The sequence below is a fragment of the Maylandia zebra genome, linkage group LG19, assembly GCF_041146795.1.
Source record: "Maylandia zebra isolate NMK-2024a linkage group LG19, Mzebra_GT3a, whole genome shotgun sequence".
Taxonomy (NCBI): Eukaryota; Metazoa; Chordata; class Actinopteri; order Cichliformes; family Cichlidae; genus Maylandia; species Maylandia zebra.
In genome coordinates this window covers 6,271,277-6,291,703 of record NC_135185.1, presented here as the reverse complement: position 1 = coordinate 6,291,703, position 20,427 = coordinate 6,271,277, and the positions used below count along the sequence as shown (strand labels likewise).

The window sequence follows — 20,427 nt, the reverse complement described above, 5'->3', positions numbered from 1 at the left end:
TTGTGGTAGTTCATGGCCTCACGGGGCCACAGCACAGCTTAGCAACTGAAGACTTGTCCCCCTCGGCGCAGGGTGAAGGGACACTTTAACACTGAAGTACTTTTTCTTTTGTCCCTCTTTATCTTCACTCACAACTTGGTCCTCACTGTCTTAAAACCCAATGTAATTTATTATTTTCTGTTTAATATTTTATTACTTTTACTTGCTAAGTTTTATTGACACCATCCCCTCCAGCTATTGCCAGTTGTCAGCCAGTGGCTAAACGGCCTCCCTCAATCGCCTTTTCAGTTCAAGCTTAGTCTCATTGGCAGTAAGCTGATTAGAAACGAGCCGCTAAGCCCGGCAGAGAGTGATAGCCTAACAGAGAGTCGCTGCAGAGTGGATGAGCGAGGGAGGGGAGGAGGGTGAGACAAGAGGGAGAAAGCTAGTCAAGGGATAGAAAGTGAGACAGAGGAGGGTGAAGGGAGGGCGAGATATGCAACATAAGGGTTTGTGCCGTGCTGTATTTTGAACGTCTGTATGAAACTGCAGAATACATTTGAGGAAAAAGAGAGAAAGGGTGAAGGAGAAGCTGCTAGTTTGACCTTGTATAGAAGAGCCAGCATTGATCTGAGCATTTGAGCATCTCTGAACACGAAACATGTGAAGTCTTTTCCCTTTAGAACGACTCAATTCTTCATAGCATTGAGTTACCTTAGAGAATTACGGTGCATTAAGGCATCTAACTAATGCTCAGTTGGTAAGTGTGCCAAAAAATATCACACACACCATTGACACCAGCAGCCTCAACATTTGATATAAGGCAGGATGGATCCATGCTTTCATGTTGTTTACACTTGTCTGACCAGGAAACGTTTTCCTATTGTCCAGTTTTGGTCCCGTGCTAAGTATAGACTCAGTTTCCTGTTCTTAGCTGCAGGAGTGGTCACTGCAGGGTGTACCTAATGAAGTGTCCCGTGAGCACATATGATCCCAGTGAAGCAGCAGAAGTTGATAAATGGATAAACAGACTAGACGTTTAAGTGAAGTGGTGTCAGAGGCAAAGCAGCAGTTGAGACCTTGACCGATTAAAGTTGAAGCAGGTAGAAAGAAACGAGCAGTGTTGCCGGTTTGCAGTTTACAAAGACAAACAGGAGAGCTGTGACCTCTTATTTGAAAAGAGCACAGAGAGAAGAAGCTGACCTTTTCAAGAGCTTACAGGAAAAATACAAATTGAAATACCCCCAAACCGCTTGTTGATGATGTAGCTTGACCTCCTCCTTCTCAGTTTACATCACGATGGTGTAATGTGTTATGCTTCTGCTTAACGACAATGCATTTAGGTTCTTTAAAGAAGCATTAAAGCAAAGCTTAGAACAAAATGGAGCAAGGAGTGAGTCAGTTAAGTGTCCACTTTCCATATGGATTTATCGTGTTTTTAGCGTTAATGTTAACTTAGCACTCTTCACTTCTATTGGTGTAGATTTGGAGAAACAATCGGTCACATAATGGAGAATATATCAAAGCAGAAGACGCAGCTTTAAGAAAAAACAAACAAACCATAAATTATGTTAGACGTTTTCAGTCTAAAACTGAAAAGGGAACTGGACCGTGGATGGGCATGCATATTGATCTGCGGACATCTGTCCCTTAAATGACAATGTGAAAACAGTGCGCTGGTGCTTCAGAGGCAGGAAGCTATCTTAATCTGCAGCTTGTCGAGCATTACAGTGAGTTTCAGCTCATTATTTCTTTGTGCGGCAGCAATGAGCAGCTGTTTTCAGTTGAAAAGCTCTTAAAAAAAAAAAAGCCTTGTGGCTGAGGCAAGCTCAGCAAGACGCAGCAGACACATGCAGGTAGAGGCAAGCTGGTGAGCACAGCGGAGCTCTAGCAGGCCCATATTTCCCTTTGCAGGTTGGTAGCACAGCTAACAGAAGCATGAATACCTGATACAAAAAAGTATCCATGTGTAATATTGCTACTCCGTGAGCGGTTAATGTGTGAAAAAACTACTTATGTTCAGATGATAACATCACAGCAGCTTCACGGGTCATACAGCAGTGGTCTGGTGCGACTATGTTGATGGTGGCATGTTTTAGGTCCATGGGTTTGAAGATGGTTTAAAGAGGAGAAGAGCCGAGTAGGAAGCATGTTGAGCGGATGTGACGAAGCAAAGGAAAAAGCCAGGCCGAAGACACGAGATGAGGCGGTTGTTTCTTGCTCTTTATATTGTTCAAATGGGATAATTTAGGGGTTAAAAGGACAAGCTGCAGCGGTATAACAATGATTATGTAAAACTAGATTTACCTGTTTTTATTATGATGAGTTATTAGGAAGAAAAAAGAGGTGTTGAGGAGGCAGGGAGGATTTACAGACTCACTTGAAGAGCAGATTAGAACAAATACAGGAGGAGGAGGAGATGTGATTCAGCACAAGAAGAGGATGTTCAGTACACGAGGTTCCTTTTGAAGAAATGAGCTTCTCGCCTACAGTGGAAGATTTTTGCTTTTTTCCAGAGACAGATGGTACACTGAAAACTCGTCTCGCTGTAATCGAGTGAATTGGTTTTTGAGAAAATGAATTTGCACTTTTTTCCTGGGTTCCACTGTTAGTCTTGTAATTGTTACAAAAATATTTATAGTTTGTTTAAATGAACTATTCATTCCCTTATTCCCTTGTAAGGGAAGAATTATCAGGACAAAGCCCAGAATGTGTCATGTGAAGTCTCTGAACATATGTTAGAAAGTCACCCTACAAACAGGTTATAGGCATATCCTATATAAATGACAGTTATTGTAGTCATTTATTGGCATGGATGGAGACGCTAATGCCATACAGGAATTGTCCTGTATGGCATTAGCATCTCCATCCATGCATGCATCCACTCCTGAACTCTACATAAAGCTGGAGGCATCAGTTAGGTTTTTGCAGCATTGTTCTTTAAAAGTGTCCTACATTATCTGTTACTTTAAAAAACTGCACAATATCACTTACTACTTATAGCATTTCAAGTGCAATTCAACCAAAACTTGTGATCAAGCATTATTACGCAGATATTTACAGATTAGCAAGCAGTGAGTTTCAGTACTTTATGAATCTAGTTTCAGCAGTGACAGGTGCTTCATAATCAAAATGTTATAAGTGCCAAACTATGGCGACTTTGTCTGTTAAATGTCTTTGTAATTTTCAGCTTAATGTGAACTCATTTTAAGGGAATTTTAAGAGCTGCTCTCAGGAAATTAGCTGAAAACTGTGAGCGTTATAATTCAAATTATAGCAGATATTCCTACACTACTGCAGAGTGTTTTAATGGAGTCTTCGATTGATCTTTGGACAGTAGGTGTCAGTGGCTGCAGTTATATGCTGTGTATTGTGTTTTTGGGATACGGATGGTTGTCCATGAGAGCGTTGCGTATGGCCTCGCTGTGATCCTCGGGGGGGCAGAGTGATTTATAAGTGCACGCTGTCTGTCACGGTAAAGCCTGACTAGGTGTCAGGAGCCACTCCCCGCTGCTGTAAAGGGTCGCCATGGCAAAGGAGAGCTGCCGAAAAGTCTATCGCCACACGCAGCCACCAACTCTTATTGATGGCCGTTTGACCTCTGACCCCCACAAGCGAGTGCAGTGAGCTCAGATTAATAGCCGCTGTCACACAGAAACCTCATACCTCCAAAATGTAAATAGCTCCTCTGGGAACACATGTGATTTAAAATTTACACGCTGTCATCACCAAAGTATTTTTTCTGTTTTTGATGTGTGAGGAAAGTAAAACAGCAACTTTCTCTTTTATTACATTTATTCATCATTTAGCTATTTTCCCCACATTTACTCATTCTGGCATAAAGAACATTTTCCAGAGAATTAAACTGCCAAACCTAAAAAACAAAAACCGTGATACAGTATTGACTTTATTGTCATTGTGCATGTACAATGACAATAAATGGCTATTCTGTTCTATTCTATTTTTTTTTTAAATTAGACATTTAAACAGTGTCATCCTCGCTGCCATTGGGATCTTACAGCTTAGTAAGGTAATCAATAAGCTAATAGAGAAAAGTAGTGAAGGTTATCATTAGCTGTGACCCTGAAGTAGCAGCATGGTTTCCAAGTACTTCACACATTCGGGTTAACAAACTGCAATTGAACATCACACAATCGCAGCATTGATTCGTCCAATCAAAACTCTGCTGCCGGTAGAATTTAAAATATCTTGTGCTGCACACAGATTTGCACACTGCCTGAAGTGCCACATAATGTAACCCAATAAAGTTGAAAATTAAATCATGAAGTTAGATGATGTTAGATATTGACGCACGTAATTGACGTGAAATTTAGCGGAAATATTTACAAAATCCTGAAACGTTCTCATCTGCTGAAAAATTGCATCTACCAAGATCTCTTCTTCTCTTTTTCACCCCCTCTGACAGTCAATCTTTAATTATTTAAAATTTTACAAACTAATTATTCACATAAGCCAAAAGCAAACACCAAAGTCTCACATTTAAAATGATGGAACTTTGCTTGAACGTGGCTTCAAACCCATGTTACTAATAATTTTGTCTTGACTTCTACTTAAGTCCTTTTTTTGCTACTTTATATGTTAATATTCTTGCGGTAAAGTAACCTATATCTAAAGCTGCCTGTTTAGTATAAAGTACAACATTTTATCTGTAATGTAGTTCAGCAACTTGACACGAACTTCAGTTGCAATCAAACATTTTTTTTCTTTACATTCACTGCTGTGAAAAGTCTCAGGTGACCTGCGATCGAGGTAAAGAGGTAACCTGAGCGATAGCAAATAAGAGAAGGTCAACTGCTATTGGAGGAAATCATTTACACCTTCGCCATGTTAACAAAAGGTTATTCCTAAGAAACAGGACTGAAGTGCTGAACTTTAGTGGAAGGACCAAACAAAACGAGCTAAACACACCTGCGATCGTGTCTGAGAGCACCAGGTGGAACCCAAACTGAAAATCCACGAATAAAAGACCGCAGGCGTGTAAAGTAGAGAAAACGAAGGTCTGAAATAGAAAGGGAAGCAAAGTCTCGAGCATGTCCTTGAATACTGAGATGATATGATTTCCTGCTGACGGTGGGAAGCTGGTTCCACAGGGAGGGATTATAACTTTTAAATGCTCACTTCCTTCAGATAAAGTTGAGGCATTTCTGCATACTAATTCAGAAAAGTTTTTCCGAACGAAATGTCAGTAAATCCCCCGTCTGTGCAGGATGCAGCAGTCGATTCCGTGGACAACTTTGCTGTTTTCTTTCAATTATTTCTCCAAAATTCTGAGAAAAGGTTAAACACAGACACACTGGTGGAGAAAGGGACTGGAGCACTTTATTTGAACTTCATTAATGAAATTAAATATTTATGAATGGGTAACATATTTATTGTCTATGATATTGGGAGGAGGAGGTGATTTCAGACCAGCCCTAAAATTTGCTTATTAGTTAACGAACATGGACACATCGCTGTCAAAAGACAAAAACTAAAAAAAGTATCTCATCAAAATGACCGCAGCACTGGTTATGTGGATGCGGCTGCTCTGAAAACAGCAGCTCGTTTGACTTTCCCAAAGGGTCACTTTGTTTCCATGCCTCCCGAAAAGATGTTTACCACTCTTTCTTTTTAGCAGCTTCACTTAACAGATGCTTGTGGGAAGAGCCACGCTACTGTTACCACTGTTGCTATGCCAGCCCACCACCGAGAACCAGTTAGATTGGGGGAAGTGATAATTGATGATCCCCTCACCTTCTTGTTGGACACGTGTGATGCTCGAGATTAAGGAGTCTGAACTGAGTTGAAGATTTGATCTGTTTGGTTGTTGTCTTGCTGTGAGATTTATAATTTGCACTCAGAGGTTCGACACTAGGACCAGTCTGTGAATGACCTGAAAGACAATGCAGTATACAGTCTGACCACGTCGAGCTCTGGGTAGTGACTGAAAGAATGAGTCTGCAGATACAAGTGATTGAAGTTCATTTACTCTGCATGGGTGGGTAGATTAAAGACTGGATGACGAGCACAGATTAGAATCACAGAGCTATTTTTAGTTTTTTGGGCGTTTCATCAAATACCCCAGGAGAACCTGAGGTAGAGCCCAGAACAGCTTACATTAAGACCACTGCTTCCTGACTTAGTATTAGTAGAAGAAAAAAGGTAAGATTGTCCTACATGGTTGGTGTTAATTGTGTGTTCAAGATTAAGTGCCCCCTCAACTCAGATTTTCTACTCTGAAAGTAGTAGCATGCTAACAACCCCAAATTGGCGGCAGTAAACGTAAACAGTAGTGAAACTGTAAATCAGAATCCCGATGATGTCGCTGAAACCTTGGAAACTGTCATAATCCCATTTGAGAAGCTTGTACCTTTACAGTTTTTTTTATCGATCAGCTGACCTATTGATAGACTTAATCGTTTCAGATCATGTACTTTCTGGGCGTGCGGGGAATTGATGAAACTGACAGGTATAATTGATGGGACCAGCAAGACATTTTTTCCCCGGGGATACAGAGGTGGGACCAAGTCATTGTTTTGCAAGTCTCAAGTAAGTCTCAAGTCTTTATCCTCAAGTCTCAAGTCAAGTCTCAAGTAACGTCAGGCAAGTCAGAGTCGAGTCTCAAGTCACTGGTGTAAAAGTCCGAGTCAAGTCACAAGTCTGAAACTTTGAATTTCAAGTCCTTTCGAGTCTTTAAAAAAAACGAAAAAAGAATGTTGCAGTTATGCTAAATGTAAATATTAGACCATGTAATTTTTAAATCTGTGTTTTTCTCAACACATGACAAAATAGTGAACTTAGAAAATATACACAAATTGTGAAATTGCACCTCTTTAAAATGCAGCTCAATTAAACCTAGCTCCAAGAATAATTTTCACCGACAGTTCTGAGATAAGCTGCATGTTATTCTTGGATGCGGTTGTAGGACTGGCTTTAAAATCGCATGACAAAAATATCATACATAAATAAATGATATTTTTTTAAAATATCATTTAAAAAAAAAACTGCATCACCAACGTAGCCTGGAAAACATTTGCTAGTTAGATGAAGTCAGCCATCTCATCGTAGCATATTTATATGCATATTTATAATCATACGGTTCTTGGAGTGAGTGCATACACTCATGAAGTTTAGTAACTTCAGGTCACTGCAACAAGCCCAGGTACAGTTTACCGACGGATGGGTGCAGGACCTTGAAATGCACAGTGTAGAAAGTAAAGGCCATCGTACGTATCATAAGTTTACCAGTCTCACAAATCGTCGTCATAAATACACATTCGTTAACCGTTTATTAATAGGACCTTTGAGCTCAATGGTAATTAATTAGCAGTGGAAATAATTTCTGGTAGCATCACAGAAATGTAGCAGTGACAATAAGACTGTATGCTGTAATCGTACTGGGCAATTAGTGATACAAAAAACCTGTTTTATCCTGTGAATAAAAGTATATGTTTTTGTCAATGTACCATAATAACAGAAGCGAAACGCAATATTGTGTCAGGACAATTCACTATTTATGCACAATAAACAAAGGAGCATAGCGCGACAATTTCTGTTCAGTGCCAGACTTGCTTGTAACCTATATCACCAATTATGTTAAGAAAAATGACGCATTAACTACAACAGCAGACTGACCTTTGTGGAAATGCTTGGAGCAGACTAACCTGTGAGCTGGAGTGTTCTAGGACGTTATATTTGATCTTTGAATGGCTGCAATCCAGTCGCCTCTTTGTTACTTCGGAAACATGGCTCGAACAATTTCTCCTCAGCGACGTAATCCGATAACAACCGATCTCTTTACCCGTCGGCTTCCCGTGGCTGTCATGCGACCGGCTATTGCAGTTAATAATACAACAGCTTCTTGACATTTTTGTGTTTCTTTTTATCGCTGTGTAACTGATTTTAATTGAAAGCCTGCGTGCGCTAGTACCGCTTGCCACGAGTTCCCAGAATCCTTTGCGGTTCTACCCGTGAATGACGTCACATTTTCAATCTCTATATAATATGCATGTTAAATTTTATATTTGGGGTAAAATATCAAGTCTTTTCAAGTAAACCGGTTCAAGTCCAATTCAAGTCCCAAGTCATTGGTGTAAAAGTCCAAGTCAAGTCTTAGAACATTTTTTCAAGTCAAGTCTAAAGTCATAAAATTAATGACTCGAGTCTGACTCGAGTCCAAGTCATGTGACTCGAGTCCACACCTCTGCGGGGATACCTCAGGCAGTTAAGCCGGCCAAAGGTGGGTCGATGGGGTCAAGGCTAGTCAAGTTGTTCTCCACTGATCTGTGAAGGCCAATCCTTTATAGAGGCGACCACAAACACTACATAGATGTGAAAGAACACTGATGTTTGTCCATATTTAATATTGGAAATATATCTACATCAGTTTTCATTAAGAATATTTTATGTCGGTTTTGAATCTTCTCTATATTCTGTGTTTGCCTTTGGTTTCTTATTAGTTTCATCCTTCATTTATGAGTTTAGTTAGTTTCATCCCATCAAGGTTCCTCTGTTTGTTTAGTTTACTTTCAAAGACATTCATGGCATTATTTCTGTGGTATAAAGAGCTGCGCTGTGCTGTAGTTCAAAGAGAACAGAAAAGTGTTTAGACAACTTTCCCCTAATTACGTCCTGTGAAGTTGGATGCATCAAAGCCTGCAATTAGTTCGGCTACCTTTCACTTGTTTGTTTTCTTTCACTATACTTTCTTTCTTCTAACAGACCGTAGTTGACTTCCGAGCTGACGTAATGACACGTTGTGCAGCAGAGTTGGGTATAATCTGTTTTCTATGCAGAGGCTTTTCTGGCTTGGAGATTTGACTTTATTTTATTTGCACTGTAATCTTTTAGATCTGAGTGAGAACTCTTCTGTTGGAGGTGAAAGGGCATTTTCACTGCTCGAGCTGCACCGTCACACAGGAGAGTCGGCAGTCACGTGAGAAATGACTGTGAGGAGAGAAATGTAATTTAAGCATCATGTCAAATCATGTAATTTAAGTACCAAAGTGTGCACGGGATAAAAATCATCTAGAGTTTATTTTAGAAAACGAGCGTGACTTTGTCGCCACAAGGTCTGGCTTTGAGTGTGTTGCTGCTGTTAACTCTTTGATCTTTCAGACTTATGACTGATCTGTTTGTGTAGATGGGGGTTAATAGCTTGTGATCCTCCCCATTTGTGTGATTAGTGGCGTGGAAGACTGTGATCCTCCCTCTGGTCAAACTAGCAGCCTTTGAAGAAGCACGCACTCAGTGTCCCTGCTTCATAACACCGTGACACCTCACGGTACACTCCAAGTTCATTTTGTTAACAAAAGTAGTAATATTTTAATATTCTAACTCATAGTTTTAGTCTGAAGTCTAATCGATGACCTGCATTCGTATGCAGCTTGTTTGTATGATTGGTGAAGTTCATTGTCTGCTGTTTGTTTTGCTAAGAAACAACTTGATGAAGCTGTCAAAATTTGTTAGCAAGCTGGGTCCATTTACTGTGATGATGTGATTTGTGCTAATAAAATACCCAAATTTCACTTCTCAGCACTGGAGGCCCATCTTCTTCTGATTTATGCTCGAATCATTCATAGGTCAGTGCTAAGTGGCCTTACAAACGAAAATGGTCAGGTTTAAGTACTGACTGAAAATGAGTGTAAGAGCCTGGAGAACTATTGCTCAAGAGCACTTCAATAAAAAGAGCAGATGTTTCTGTTTCTGGCTGAGGTCTAACCTCTATTGTTTATGTGGTCAGGTTGGTATAATATAGGAGGTTTTCTTAATCCTTTATCTGGTTAAATAAAGAAATTAAAAAACTACATACAACTTTTCCACGTTTTTCTACATTTCTGTTGAAATTTAAAATCGACATAAAAAAATTTAATTAATTTTTATGTGTGAATTAAACATTTGTGGTGCAAATAATTTTAAAAGAAAACCAAGCTAAAATATCAAACTTAAACTTATTTATCATGAGCCTGAAAATCAAAATACATTCTCATTAAAAGGCCAACTCAAAATTACTCGCACTCCTTCCTTGTTCCTCCACCAAAAGCTGGGCTGCATGGCTTTCTTGTCACACAACTCTCATTAATATGTGTGTGTGCGTTTAGCCCACAGCCGTTAACAGCCACCCGTCTCGCTGAATCTCTAATCTCTGTTCACAAGACTGGTCATGCTCCCCCAGAATATCTGCAAAGGAAGAGCCCAGCGCCACAGTAAGCAGCTGGGTGCTAACTGACCCAGAAATCCCATCCATCTGGAGAAATGTCACAGCTCTCATCAAATGGCCACGGATGGGTTAGTGGGTTATTAAATGCGGCCCTGTGTGTGCATGTTTCTGTGTGTGTACCAGCTTTCACAAGTGCATTAAGAAACTGATGGAAATCCCCCAAAAATGAAGGCGCTAATTTCACCAGGAACATCCACGCAGCATTGTTGCAATGCACAATACAAGTCTGTGACGATGTTCTTCATCTGTTTCTTGCTGTTAAGCGTTGAGCTCCTTCTGAACCTTGCTTGTTATTTGACATGACAGACTTCAGTACGGACCTCATGTGCCTGTTTGTTTTTTTTGTTGCATCATTTATAGTCTTGTCTTTACTTTAGCCAGCCAAAGTAAACTTGTATCAAAGGTCTCACTTGCAGAAGGCTCAAAGTTGTGAAAGCAGTCGCACAACTTAATTTCCCAAGTTAATTATGACATGATGTGCAACCATTTGTTAAAGATGAGCAATGTTGGGAAATAAAATGGGAAAGGTCCAGTGTTTTTGGGGAGTTTGAACCATACCAAGACTGAAAAGTCAGTATTTTCAGTTTCATAGACCAAGTTACTGATGATGTTTTTACAAATGCAATCACATTTTTACTTTGTTTCATCTAACATAGCTGCAGCAGCGTGTCAGATTGTAAAAGTGAAATGAAGAAAGTAATGTCATTACTAGGTCCTACATATGATTAACTTCATGAAGTTATTAAGAAAAATCTCATTACTGTGGAATGAGCCCACTTTGCCTTTCATCAGCAGTGGTTGGCTGAGAATTTTGAGGTCGTTTGGAAGCGTGTTCTTGGAGAATTTCCTACAGTTTGTCTGTAGATTTAAGGATCAGAACATGGTATCTTATCACCTGCAGTATCAACTGTTATTCAGCCCAAGTTAAACTAATCCCAACTTTGAGGCGAGCGATTGAAGGAACCACCAGCAGGAACGAAGGATAGCACACAAGATGGTTCGTTATTCAATTAGAGCCTGTAATGTTCACGAGCTACAGATCTGTTTGATATTTGGACAGAGCTAAGGTTACCTCACTGTCCTCTGTAATCCTGGACCGATTCCTTGGAGATGAGATCAGATCTCATTGTGGGCGAGATCATCTTTTACAGCACTCCTCGTTATTGTGCCTGAAGAGAGTTCAGCTGAATGTCTGATTGAAGCCTAGAATGACCCTTAAAACTCTTTTCTGAACTGAGCGGTTTCTTTCGTGTTTCAGGCCTGCTATTGGGACAGTGACTGGGTGTGCATCAGATGTTAGCGAGGGTATGTTAGCGAGGGTGGTCTTTGCCTAAGCAGCTACCCTTGGAAAAACCCGCATAAAATTATTCTATTTGTCAAACCAAATCTTTGTTGATATATTGAGGTGTCAAAACTCATTATCAGTGGCACAGCAGAGGTTGTCAAATGTCTGTTTTATGGGTGAAAGAGTTAGTAGCGTTAGAAGAGTTAGAAAGTATCGACTGGACCTCTGAACATATAGTTCTGTGGTATCTTCCTGTGGATCATATTGTCCGGTTTAACCATGTTACATCCATAACTTGTAGCAAAGTAAATGACCCTTAAGTGTGTTTGCAGACAGAGAAACACGTGCTGTATTAAACCTAAGTTTAGGGTAGATCAGACCAGTTACCCGGTCCTGGTGTTCGTATGCCCTCCAGGAAAAATACAATTTTGTCACATTTGATGGAAAATATCTGAGTTACTTCACACTGCTGTTTGTACAGAAGTACAGATTCTGCAGTTGTGTGTTACAGCGGCTGATTGTGTGTTTGACGGTATGCAGATTTTCAGGATTGTATTGTGCTTCTTCCTTCGTGTCTTTGCATATAAACAGCCATCTATATAACCCTTCACCCTTTTGAATCTGCAGTACCAGGTACTGTGTGTGTGTGTGTGTGTGTGTGTGTGTGTAATGGGGTTAGTGCTGGATGGACTGGCCAGAGAAGAAAACACAATCAGTTCTTTTGGCTGAGTCTGTGTCTCCTCTTGCCAAGCTGCACACCGGCCCACAATGCACTGCAGCCTGAATGGACACGAATCACAGGCACACACTCTTTGTGGGGGAGTGTGTGTGAGGCTGTATTGTGAGGCTGTATTTGTGTGTCTGGGAAAGTATGAGTGGGCACTGCAGTTTCTTGTGTGTGTATATGTGTGGGTGATTATGCCTGATTTAATTGTGCCGAAGAGCTGAAGGAGTGAGTGTGTGTGTGTGTGTGTGTGTGTGTGTGTGTGTGCGTGCGTGCGTGTGTGTGCGCGTGCGTCTCCAAGGATCTAGTCCCCAGCTGGAAAATCGAGTTGGAAGCTCAGATTATTATCATCTTTTATTTACATCCGCGCTCATCGCAGAACTAATTTTATTCAACCCCCAGTTTGCAGATTATCTCCCCTCCTCGCCTCCATCCTTCCTCTTTGTTATCTTATTGATTGGATTATTGTACGAATAGTGAAATTATTCCCTTATATTGGTTTTGCCTCAGTTCATTTGCGGAGAAATGGAAGTTGATCCGAACGCAAAAAAACAAACAGGTGCAATCATCTCGATTTAAAAAGCAGAGGCTCGTAGAAACATCCCTCCTCGATGCTAACGAGCAAAACAACAACAAATGTCCCGCGAACGCCGGCGCACAATGGAAACGAGAAGAGAGACGACATACTGCAGAATGATTAGAAGCTCTAATGACGAGCAGAGTTATTGCAAAATGAAAATGGCTCCGCTGTAGGAAATGAAATCATGGGGGAAGCGAATGTGGTAATGGAGCGAGTGTGTATTTTGACTTTATACACACCATAAACAATCAGAAGAGTCTGTTCAGTGACAGGTTGCTTCTCCCCAAGACAAGAACTAACAGACTTAAAAACTCCTTTGTCCCACACGCCATCAGACTGTTTAACTCCTCTCTGGAGGGGAGAGGGAGGGGAAACAGGAGGACAAAGGAGGGGGGAACAACTAAGCTGTAGTGCCTCTTCACCTCACTGTACAATACCTTGTGCAATACTTTTTGTAAATAGTCAACAGTGCAATAGACTCAATACTTGAAATGTGCAATTCACTTGTATTTTTATTTTTTATTCCTATTTATTCTATTTATCCCCTTTGTATATTTTATTTATATTTGTCTCTGTATTTATATATATATGTGTGTGTGTGTGTGTGTGTGTGTGTGTGTGTGTGTGTGTGTATATATATATATATATATATATATATATATATATATATATATATATATATATATATATATATATATATATATATATATATATATATATATAACAATTCTGTAACTGTAACTTCGGTCGTTGCTGTGCTTTTCTTGGAAGTCGAATTTCCCAGAGGAACCCACCCGAGGGATTAATAAAGTTCTATCTTATCTTATCTTATCTTACACTCGCAGCAACGGGTTTCATTAGGAAATCTGACTCAGTGTAAGGCACTCCTGAGACTCTCTGTATGAATTTGAAATGAAAACATTTGTAATAGTGTACAAGAGGAAGAATCAGATTCAATTCAACCGCACAGTTTTATTTAGCTCATGTGCGGTTGCAAATTTGAAGGTTTTTAAAGGACCAGTTTGTCCGATTTTCTCCCGACATACATGACAAAACTTTCACTAAAAGCTGTTCATGAATAATCAGTGTTTGTGACAACAACAACAAAAAATCAGTCACTACGTCAAACTTACTAATCCAAAAATTATGACATGCAACAGAAGTTATAGAAGTTATCTGCATAGTTACAATAGCAAGTGCTTAAAGTGTCAGATGAAGTGTATGTCATGGTCATTGACATGCACTCCAGCACATCACTCCACATAGATTACTTTTTGATAGAGATCGGTGGATCAATCTGAATATTGATACTATTGATACCAATGCTGTGGTTGTAACTTTTAACCCTGAATTGTGTTAAAAGTTAGTTTTCTTAAAATAAAAAGGATATGTGACACACGCATTCTGAAAAATCTGAACCATTTGTGTTGACTGTCACGTCTATTTTATTTATAGCTTTATTTCACATTTAAGCAACAGAAGTTGCCCCTCAGTGCTTCAGAGACAGACACGTTTATGTTCCAGGTCTTAAAAAAAAAGTTTCAAAATAAATGAAAAGCTGATGAACAGTGATGGGAATAACGGCGTTACTTTTTTCAGTAACGAGTAATCTAACTAATTACTATTCCTATCGTTACAACTAATGGTAAATGATTCTTATATAGCGCTTTTCTACTCTCCCGGAGTACTCAAAGCGCTCTATACAACATGCCTCATTCACCCATTCACACACACTCATACAAGCACTTCTAAACACAAGTGCAACTAATAAACATTCACACACATTCACACTCCGATGAACGCATCGGAGGGCAATTTGGGGTTAGTATCTTGCCCAAGGATATTTGGCATGCAGACTGGAGGAGCCAGTAATCGAACCATTTATTTTTCAATAAACAGACAGTTGAAGCTGTGTTCAGCCTCATCTTATATCAGTTGCACGGAAGTAGCTGTAAGTAATCTGGACGCTACAGCTTTAAGCAGCTGCGCGCTCCCGTGGACGGCAATCACGATCACTGTCTAGCACAACACCTGGAGCTAAGGGGGCAAAACAATCACATGAGTGCTGCTGTTTGACTGAGGGAGAATAAAGTAGTCGTGGTAAGCCAATCACATGACCACTTAAAGATAAAGCAACAAGGTGATATTTACCAGTTTTTAAATTGTGTTGATAGGCCACGTAAAACCAGAGTCATGATAAACAATATATACGCGCCGTTTTTTCCTCAATAGTTTCGTCACGTTTACTGTCTAAGGACAGCGCAGCGAGCACTCTCTGCTTATGAGCAAAAAACCCCAAACAAAAACAGAAGTTTTAGGAGTGAAGGCAAGAGAGAGACAGCAGAAAAAGAGAGTTTTGAGATGTGAGAGATTTGTGACGTTTAGCGTGTTTGGAGTGTGTAGTTCATGTTGTCTTGTGTAGTTAGTGTGTAGTTTGGATAGTTTTGTGTTGTGTGTCAGAACAATGAGGCGACTGCTGTCTCCAGGTAGAAACAGGAGTGATGCACCTGCTGCTGTCAGACCTGCAGGTATCAGGCTGTGATGTTCTCCTTTATAGTGGACAGAAATATTTGGAGTGGCACAAATAATTTGTGTGGCATCTTATTGAATAAAGAACAGCTGATTGTTCTGTAAATAGTTTGAAATGGTTATTTAAAAAAATCAAGGTAAAAGGTAAATGGATGCAAATAAGTTTGTTTTTTGCAAAACTTGTGCACAGGACTTTAAAATTGACAATTTATATTTGCATTTAAAGTTATGAAATATGATTCATTAAACATGTTTAGTGGTTGTTACAGTGAAAAATATAACTTTTTCTACTCTGATTTTATGTTTTTTGTCTGATTTTAGATAAATTGTGTTAATACAGTATGTCAAAATGAAAACATAACTGTAAATTCAGACACGTGAGGTTGTGCTGAAAAGGATGATACCAAACAAGGCAAAGTAAATAGTTTTTAAAGGTGAAATGTAGAGGAAACATCAAAAGTAGTTAAAAATTGCCAATTATACCCTCGACCCCAGAGGGTTAAACTTTTTTTAAAGTAACACAATGGTTACTTTTTGAGTAATTAATTACTTTTAGAATATTAACTCAGTTACTTTTTTGAAGAAGTAACTAGTAACTATAACTAATTACTTTTTCAAAGTAACTTGCCCAACACTGATTATAAACTATATTATAAATGTATTTTATTAAAATGTGTTCAGAATTTGCAAAGTCATGACACACTGCTCTCCCCTACATTAGCAAGTATTGTTATCAGTCGCACAAATCAATAGTAGAACTTGTAGTATTGCACAGTACTACTTTTTAAATGTACCCAAAGACATACAGGCAGAGGTATCATTTCCAAAATGTGTTTTATTATATCCTAAAAAAGACAAATACATGATCATTAAAATAAGCTATTTTAAGAAATAAGTGAGGCCATAATGCTGAAATAAATAATGTCATAACTCAAAAAAGTGACCTGGACAAATTTATTTTGCTTATGCAGGTAGCATGCAAAGTCATTTAGGGAAAAATGATAAAACTGCTATAAAAAATAAAGAAAACTACACTCCAATTTCACTAACCCTGTCCTGAGACAGCCTACGTGTCTAAAATGAGTGGAAAGAACTGCCCACTTACTTTTAGTCCACTCCTTCTCCATAACGTATCAGTTAATATTTATCCAGATTCTTCATTGATATAAACATTAAGAACAATATACATACATTTATTTCTGATAACATAATATTTACTCTACATAACACACAAGTTATTATCATACTGACTTATTTTTACAGCTCCAAAATCAAAGCCTCTGGTTTTTGGAGTGTTAATTTTAAATGAGTTGTATGCAAAACTACATCAGAGATGCAGTGTCACATCTGTTTTTTTTCCTGGGATCATAGTTTAATATTTGGATGTTCTATCATTTGGCAATTATCAAACACTAAGTCTAAGTACAGCTGATGGGGAATCTTGCTTTTGGTCTTTGTGTTGTCTTTGGGGTTTTTTGACAGCACATGTTGTGACAATCAGTCTTAACGCTGTGGAGATGTTTCAAGTTGACAGCCTCTTGGGGTAACATGGTTTTCTTTATAAATTTCATGGTGGTCTATCAACCACTGACAAGATATTTTAGTCTCAGTCAAAGTGGTGGAAGAGCTGAGAGCGGTATCAGCACTGGAGAGGTTAAAACTGCTGTTTCCACAGCACTTACTCGACTCTTTTAACCTTCATTGACCTCAGTTAAATTGTCTTTATCTGTTCATTCGAGGAGCATTGGTGTTCTCATAGCCCTGTGACTCTAACCTTTGACCCCACTCGCTATCAGTCGCTCTAACTGTTGCAATTACAGGAAGTGGTTTGATGTCAGCCAGAGCACCGATTTAAAATTAGATTTTTTTTCCTATTTACAAAAATATCAAGCTCATGAAAAGGTATTCCATGTGTTATGTAAAGTGTCAAAACACTGACAAACATCCCCAGGGTGTTACCCCGTTAACACCCTGGCTTATTCATTCACTCACTCACAATGGCTTTAAATCAGGGAAACATTTGTCATTGTCTTAGTTTACAAATTTATTACCAAAGGTAAAATGTTCACACCTTTCACTCCTTTTTCTTTTTCCTATCAGTATGCACGGCATATCTTCCAAATGTGATTATGAGCGACTGAGAAACCTGCTGAAAAGAACGACACACTCGTCTTCAAACAGCTGGCACACTAGCTACGAATGCACCACGACTGGCTGCTACGTAGAATTAAACTCCATTATGTAGAACTGTTGCAGCTGATTCAGCTAATTTGTGTTTGGTTTCACTTAGCAGCACAACACAACAAAGGTTAGCTAATTAAGACTGTTTATCTGGAGGAACTACTGCCTTAGTTCTGTGAGGAACAACCTTGGAATAATCAGTCAACACTCCTGAGTCTCAGTTTTTTCTTCTTCTTCCCATTCTGATATTTCTGTGCGCTCTTTTCTTCCTTTCTGCTTTTCTCTTTCTGCTATTAGCTGATCTTATTCTTTAATATTGTTTTCCTTTGTTCTCTTAATCCAAGCACCTTCCTTCTCTTCAGGCTTCCCCCGCGTTCCCCCTCCATGCCTCCCCATGCCCTCACCCAATCTTTTTCCTCATTCGCTCCCGTGCTGTTTTGCCCTCTATCCCTTCTTCTTCTTCTCACCCTTTTGCCCCCTTCCACTGCCTGTTGCCTAACGACATCACTTCCTCTCATGGTTCCACCGTCCCTCCCTCTTTCCACAGTGTCCAGGTCAGGGCTCATGGGAGCCAGTCTTGTCTAGCACATATACGGGGCCCTAAATAGTTCTCTCAGCGGGGAGCATTTCGCCGGCCTGACTGGGATTTTATAATGAGCTTTGAGAAAGGAGGAGGTGGGGGGAATGATGATGTTGGGGGGTGAAGATGCCACATTCACTTTTACCCCTCCTCCCCTTTCCCCCCGGTTAAAGCAGATTAATTAAAAGCTCACTCGCGCTCTGCGTCTTATCAGTGAGATTTGAGCACTTTACTGTAAGCCTCTAGGGAGAGCTCAGCGCCGGGCCGGGTGGGCAGAAAATGGGGGTGGGGAGCCTCGGGAACAATGCTAATTCCAGCCAGTGGGGTGGTGGGACGGCTGCTTAGGAATTACTGCCAGTGGTGCGTTCATTGCTGATTATCTCCGCGACTGTCTAGGAAGAGATTGCACTCACAGAGACAGACAGTCGCTCTGCCTGTCACTCACAGTTTGGGCTCATTTCTCATTCACACCATTTCTTTTTCTTTTCCTTTTTTTTATCGCAGTTGCCTAGAAATGTGAGCTAGTCGCCCTGAAGCCAACAGAGACCAGCTCCACTAAGATAATACAATGCTCTACCTGTGTTGTGTCAAGAGTTAAATGCTGCATCAGCGTCAAGTACAAATAAAATGTGCTTTTTTTTCTGTAAGAGTGGTTGCAAAGAGCCATCCGACATACAGCAATGTTCTGCTGTCCCATCTGTCCAAATGGCAACAATGAGCAGGAACTGGTATCAGCAGGAGCTATTGTCATTACAATTTTTATTAATGATTATATCAGCCATTATTTCGTCCCCAGAAGGCTGCTGTGATAGCTCGATTTCCCTTGTTCCTGTTCTGCTTAAATTGACTGTAAAAGTCCTGATTATTTAGTGGAGCACAAAGGAGGTCCTTTATTATTAGTCATGCTAGCAGTGTGCTTTTACATGCTCTCCAGCACATTGGCTTAAACTGTAAAATGTCAACAACAACAACAACACCGAATCCCTTCACCACTAGCTTGTACTTGTGGGAAAATGTTACTATACTGGGTATGTTTAGGTAACACCTTGCTAACATGAGCTTACTGAAGAGAAACTGGTATGTGAATCTGTTAGCCAATCAGGGACAAAGAGAGAGGACACGAATGCGGTGGAAGAAAGAAACGAAGCTGAGCAGAAGCAGGCAGGCGGTGTCCTCGCTGCTGAGGTTAACAGTGAAATGTAATCTGAACTGGCCTCAGAATAGAAGATTTTATTATCTTCTAATGTCTGGAAAAATAATGAATATCTTACTTTCAGGCTTTTAGGGGTTCATAAAATCCGCACATTTAATCCTCTTGTAGACTCACTGGCATTTCAGATTGTGCTTCAGTTTGAGTAATGGAACTCATTTTCTACAGTCGTGCAACTTCAAGGTCATAAAGACCAGCCGCTGTTAAAAATCAAGGTTAATTTTAAGTATTTTATGTCATTTCAGTGTTTGCTGTTCAGCACTGTTAAAACAAAGGGGAGCCCATTAGTCTGTAACCTTTGTAGGCAATGTGTTTGCTTCACTGTAGGACTGCTGTGCTGTTCAGTTCATTTCAGTTTTATTTATAAAGCACTAAATCGCAACAACAGTCACCTTAAGGCACTTTATATTGTAAGGTAAAGACCTACAGGGACAGTGTTTGTCCAGTACTGATGAATATTGCTGGTTGCACACACAGACTGTGTGAACGAAGTCCAGATGTGTTGGTTGGTTTGGTTGTTGTGGAAGCTGCTGTTTATGGGGTGCCATATAACATCAAATAATCTAGTTACAACACCAAGGAGATAGAGTCAATGATTCCACTTAAGAAGCACGTTTACAACCCAGTTCCAAAAGAAGCTGGGATGCTGTGAAACCGCAAATATCATTAACCCGATTTTATTCACAAAAGAACCTAGAATACATAGAAAATGTTTCATGTTTGAGTTTGATGTTAGCAATGTGTCAAATACAAGCTAGCTCCTCTGCCTCACTATGATTAGTAGGACTTATGTTGAACAGTAATAAAACAAATGAGCTAAAGAAAATAAAGAAGGCTAAGTGTGATGATGTTGCTGTCTGTGTTGCAGGCTACAGCCATTCATCAGCGGACAGCCCAACAAAAAGCTGGCCACGGAGCAGGTAAGCTTCCATTCATCTTCACTGCATCTGCTCTTCCTCTCCGACACTCTTGTGCACTACAACACTCGCTGCCCCGCTGCTCCTAAAATGCACGACACCTCAGTCACCATGTCGATCAGTCGGTTAACTTCTCACGTTTACTTTAACACACTCACTCAGGTTCAGTCTTCCTTTGCTTCACTGTATTTTGACTGTGCTGTGTGAATAAGAGTATTTTCAA

General features: G+C 39.8%; 1 protein-coding gene across 2 annotated transcripts in view; it reads left to right on the top strand.

Moving 5' to 3' along the window:
- The window catches only part of LOC101484253 (transcription factor IIIB 90 kDa subunit), a 130,514-nt gene that overhangs the window by 93,177 nt on the left and 16,910 nt on the right, over nt 1-20,427 (top strand). For both annotated transcript variants that reach the window (XM_004554694.4, XM_004554693.4), the window contains one exon: nt 20,156-20,207. In XM_004554694.4, coding sequence (XP_004554751.1) covers nt 20,156-20,207 — 52 coding nt within the window. The remainder of the gene's footprint in view (nt 1-20,155; nt 20,208-20,427) is intronic.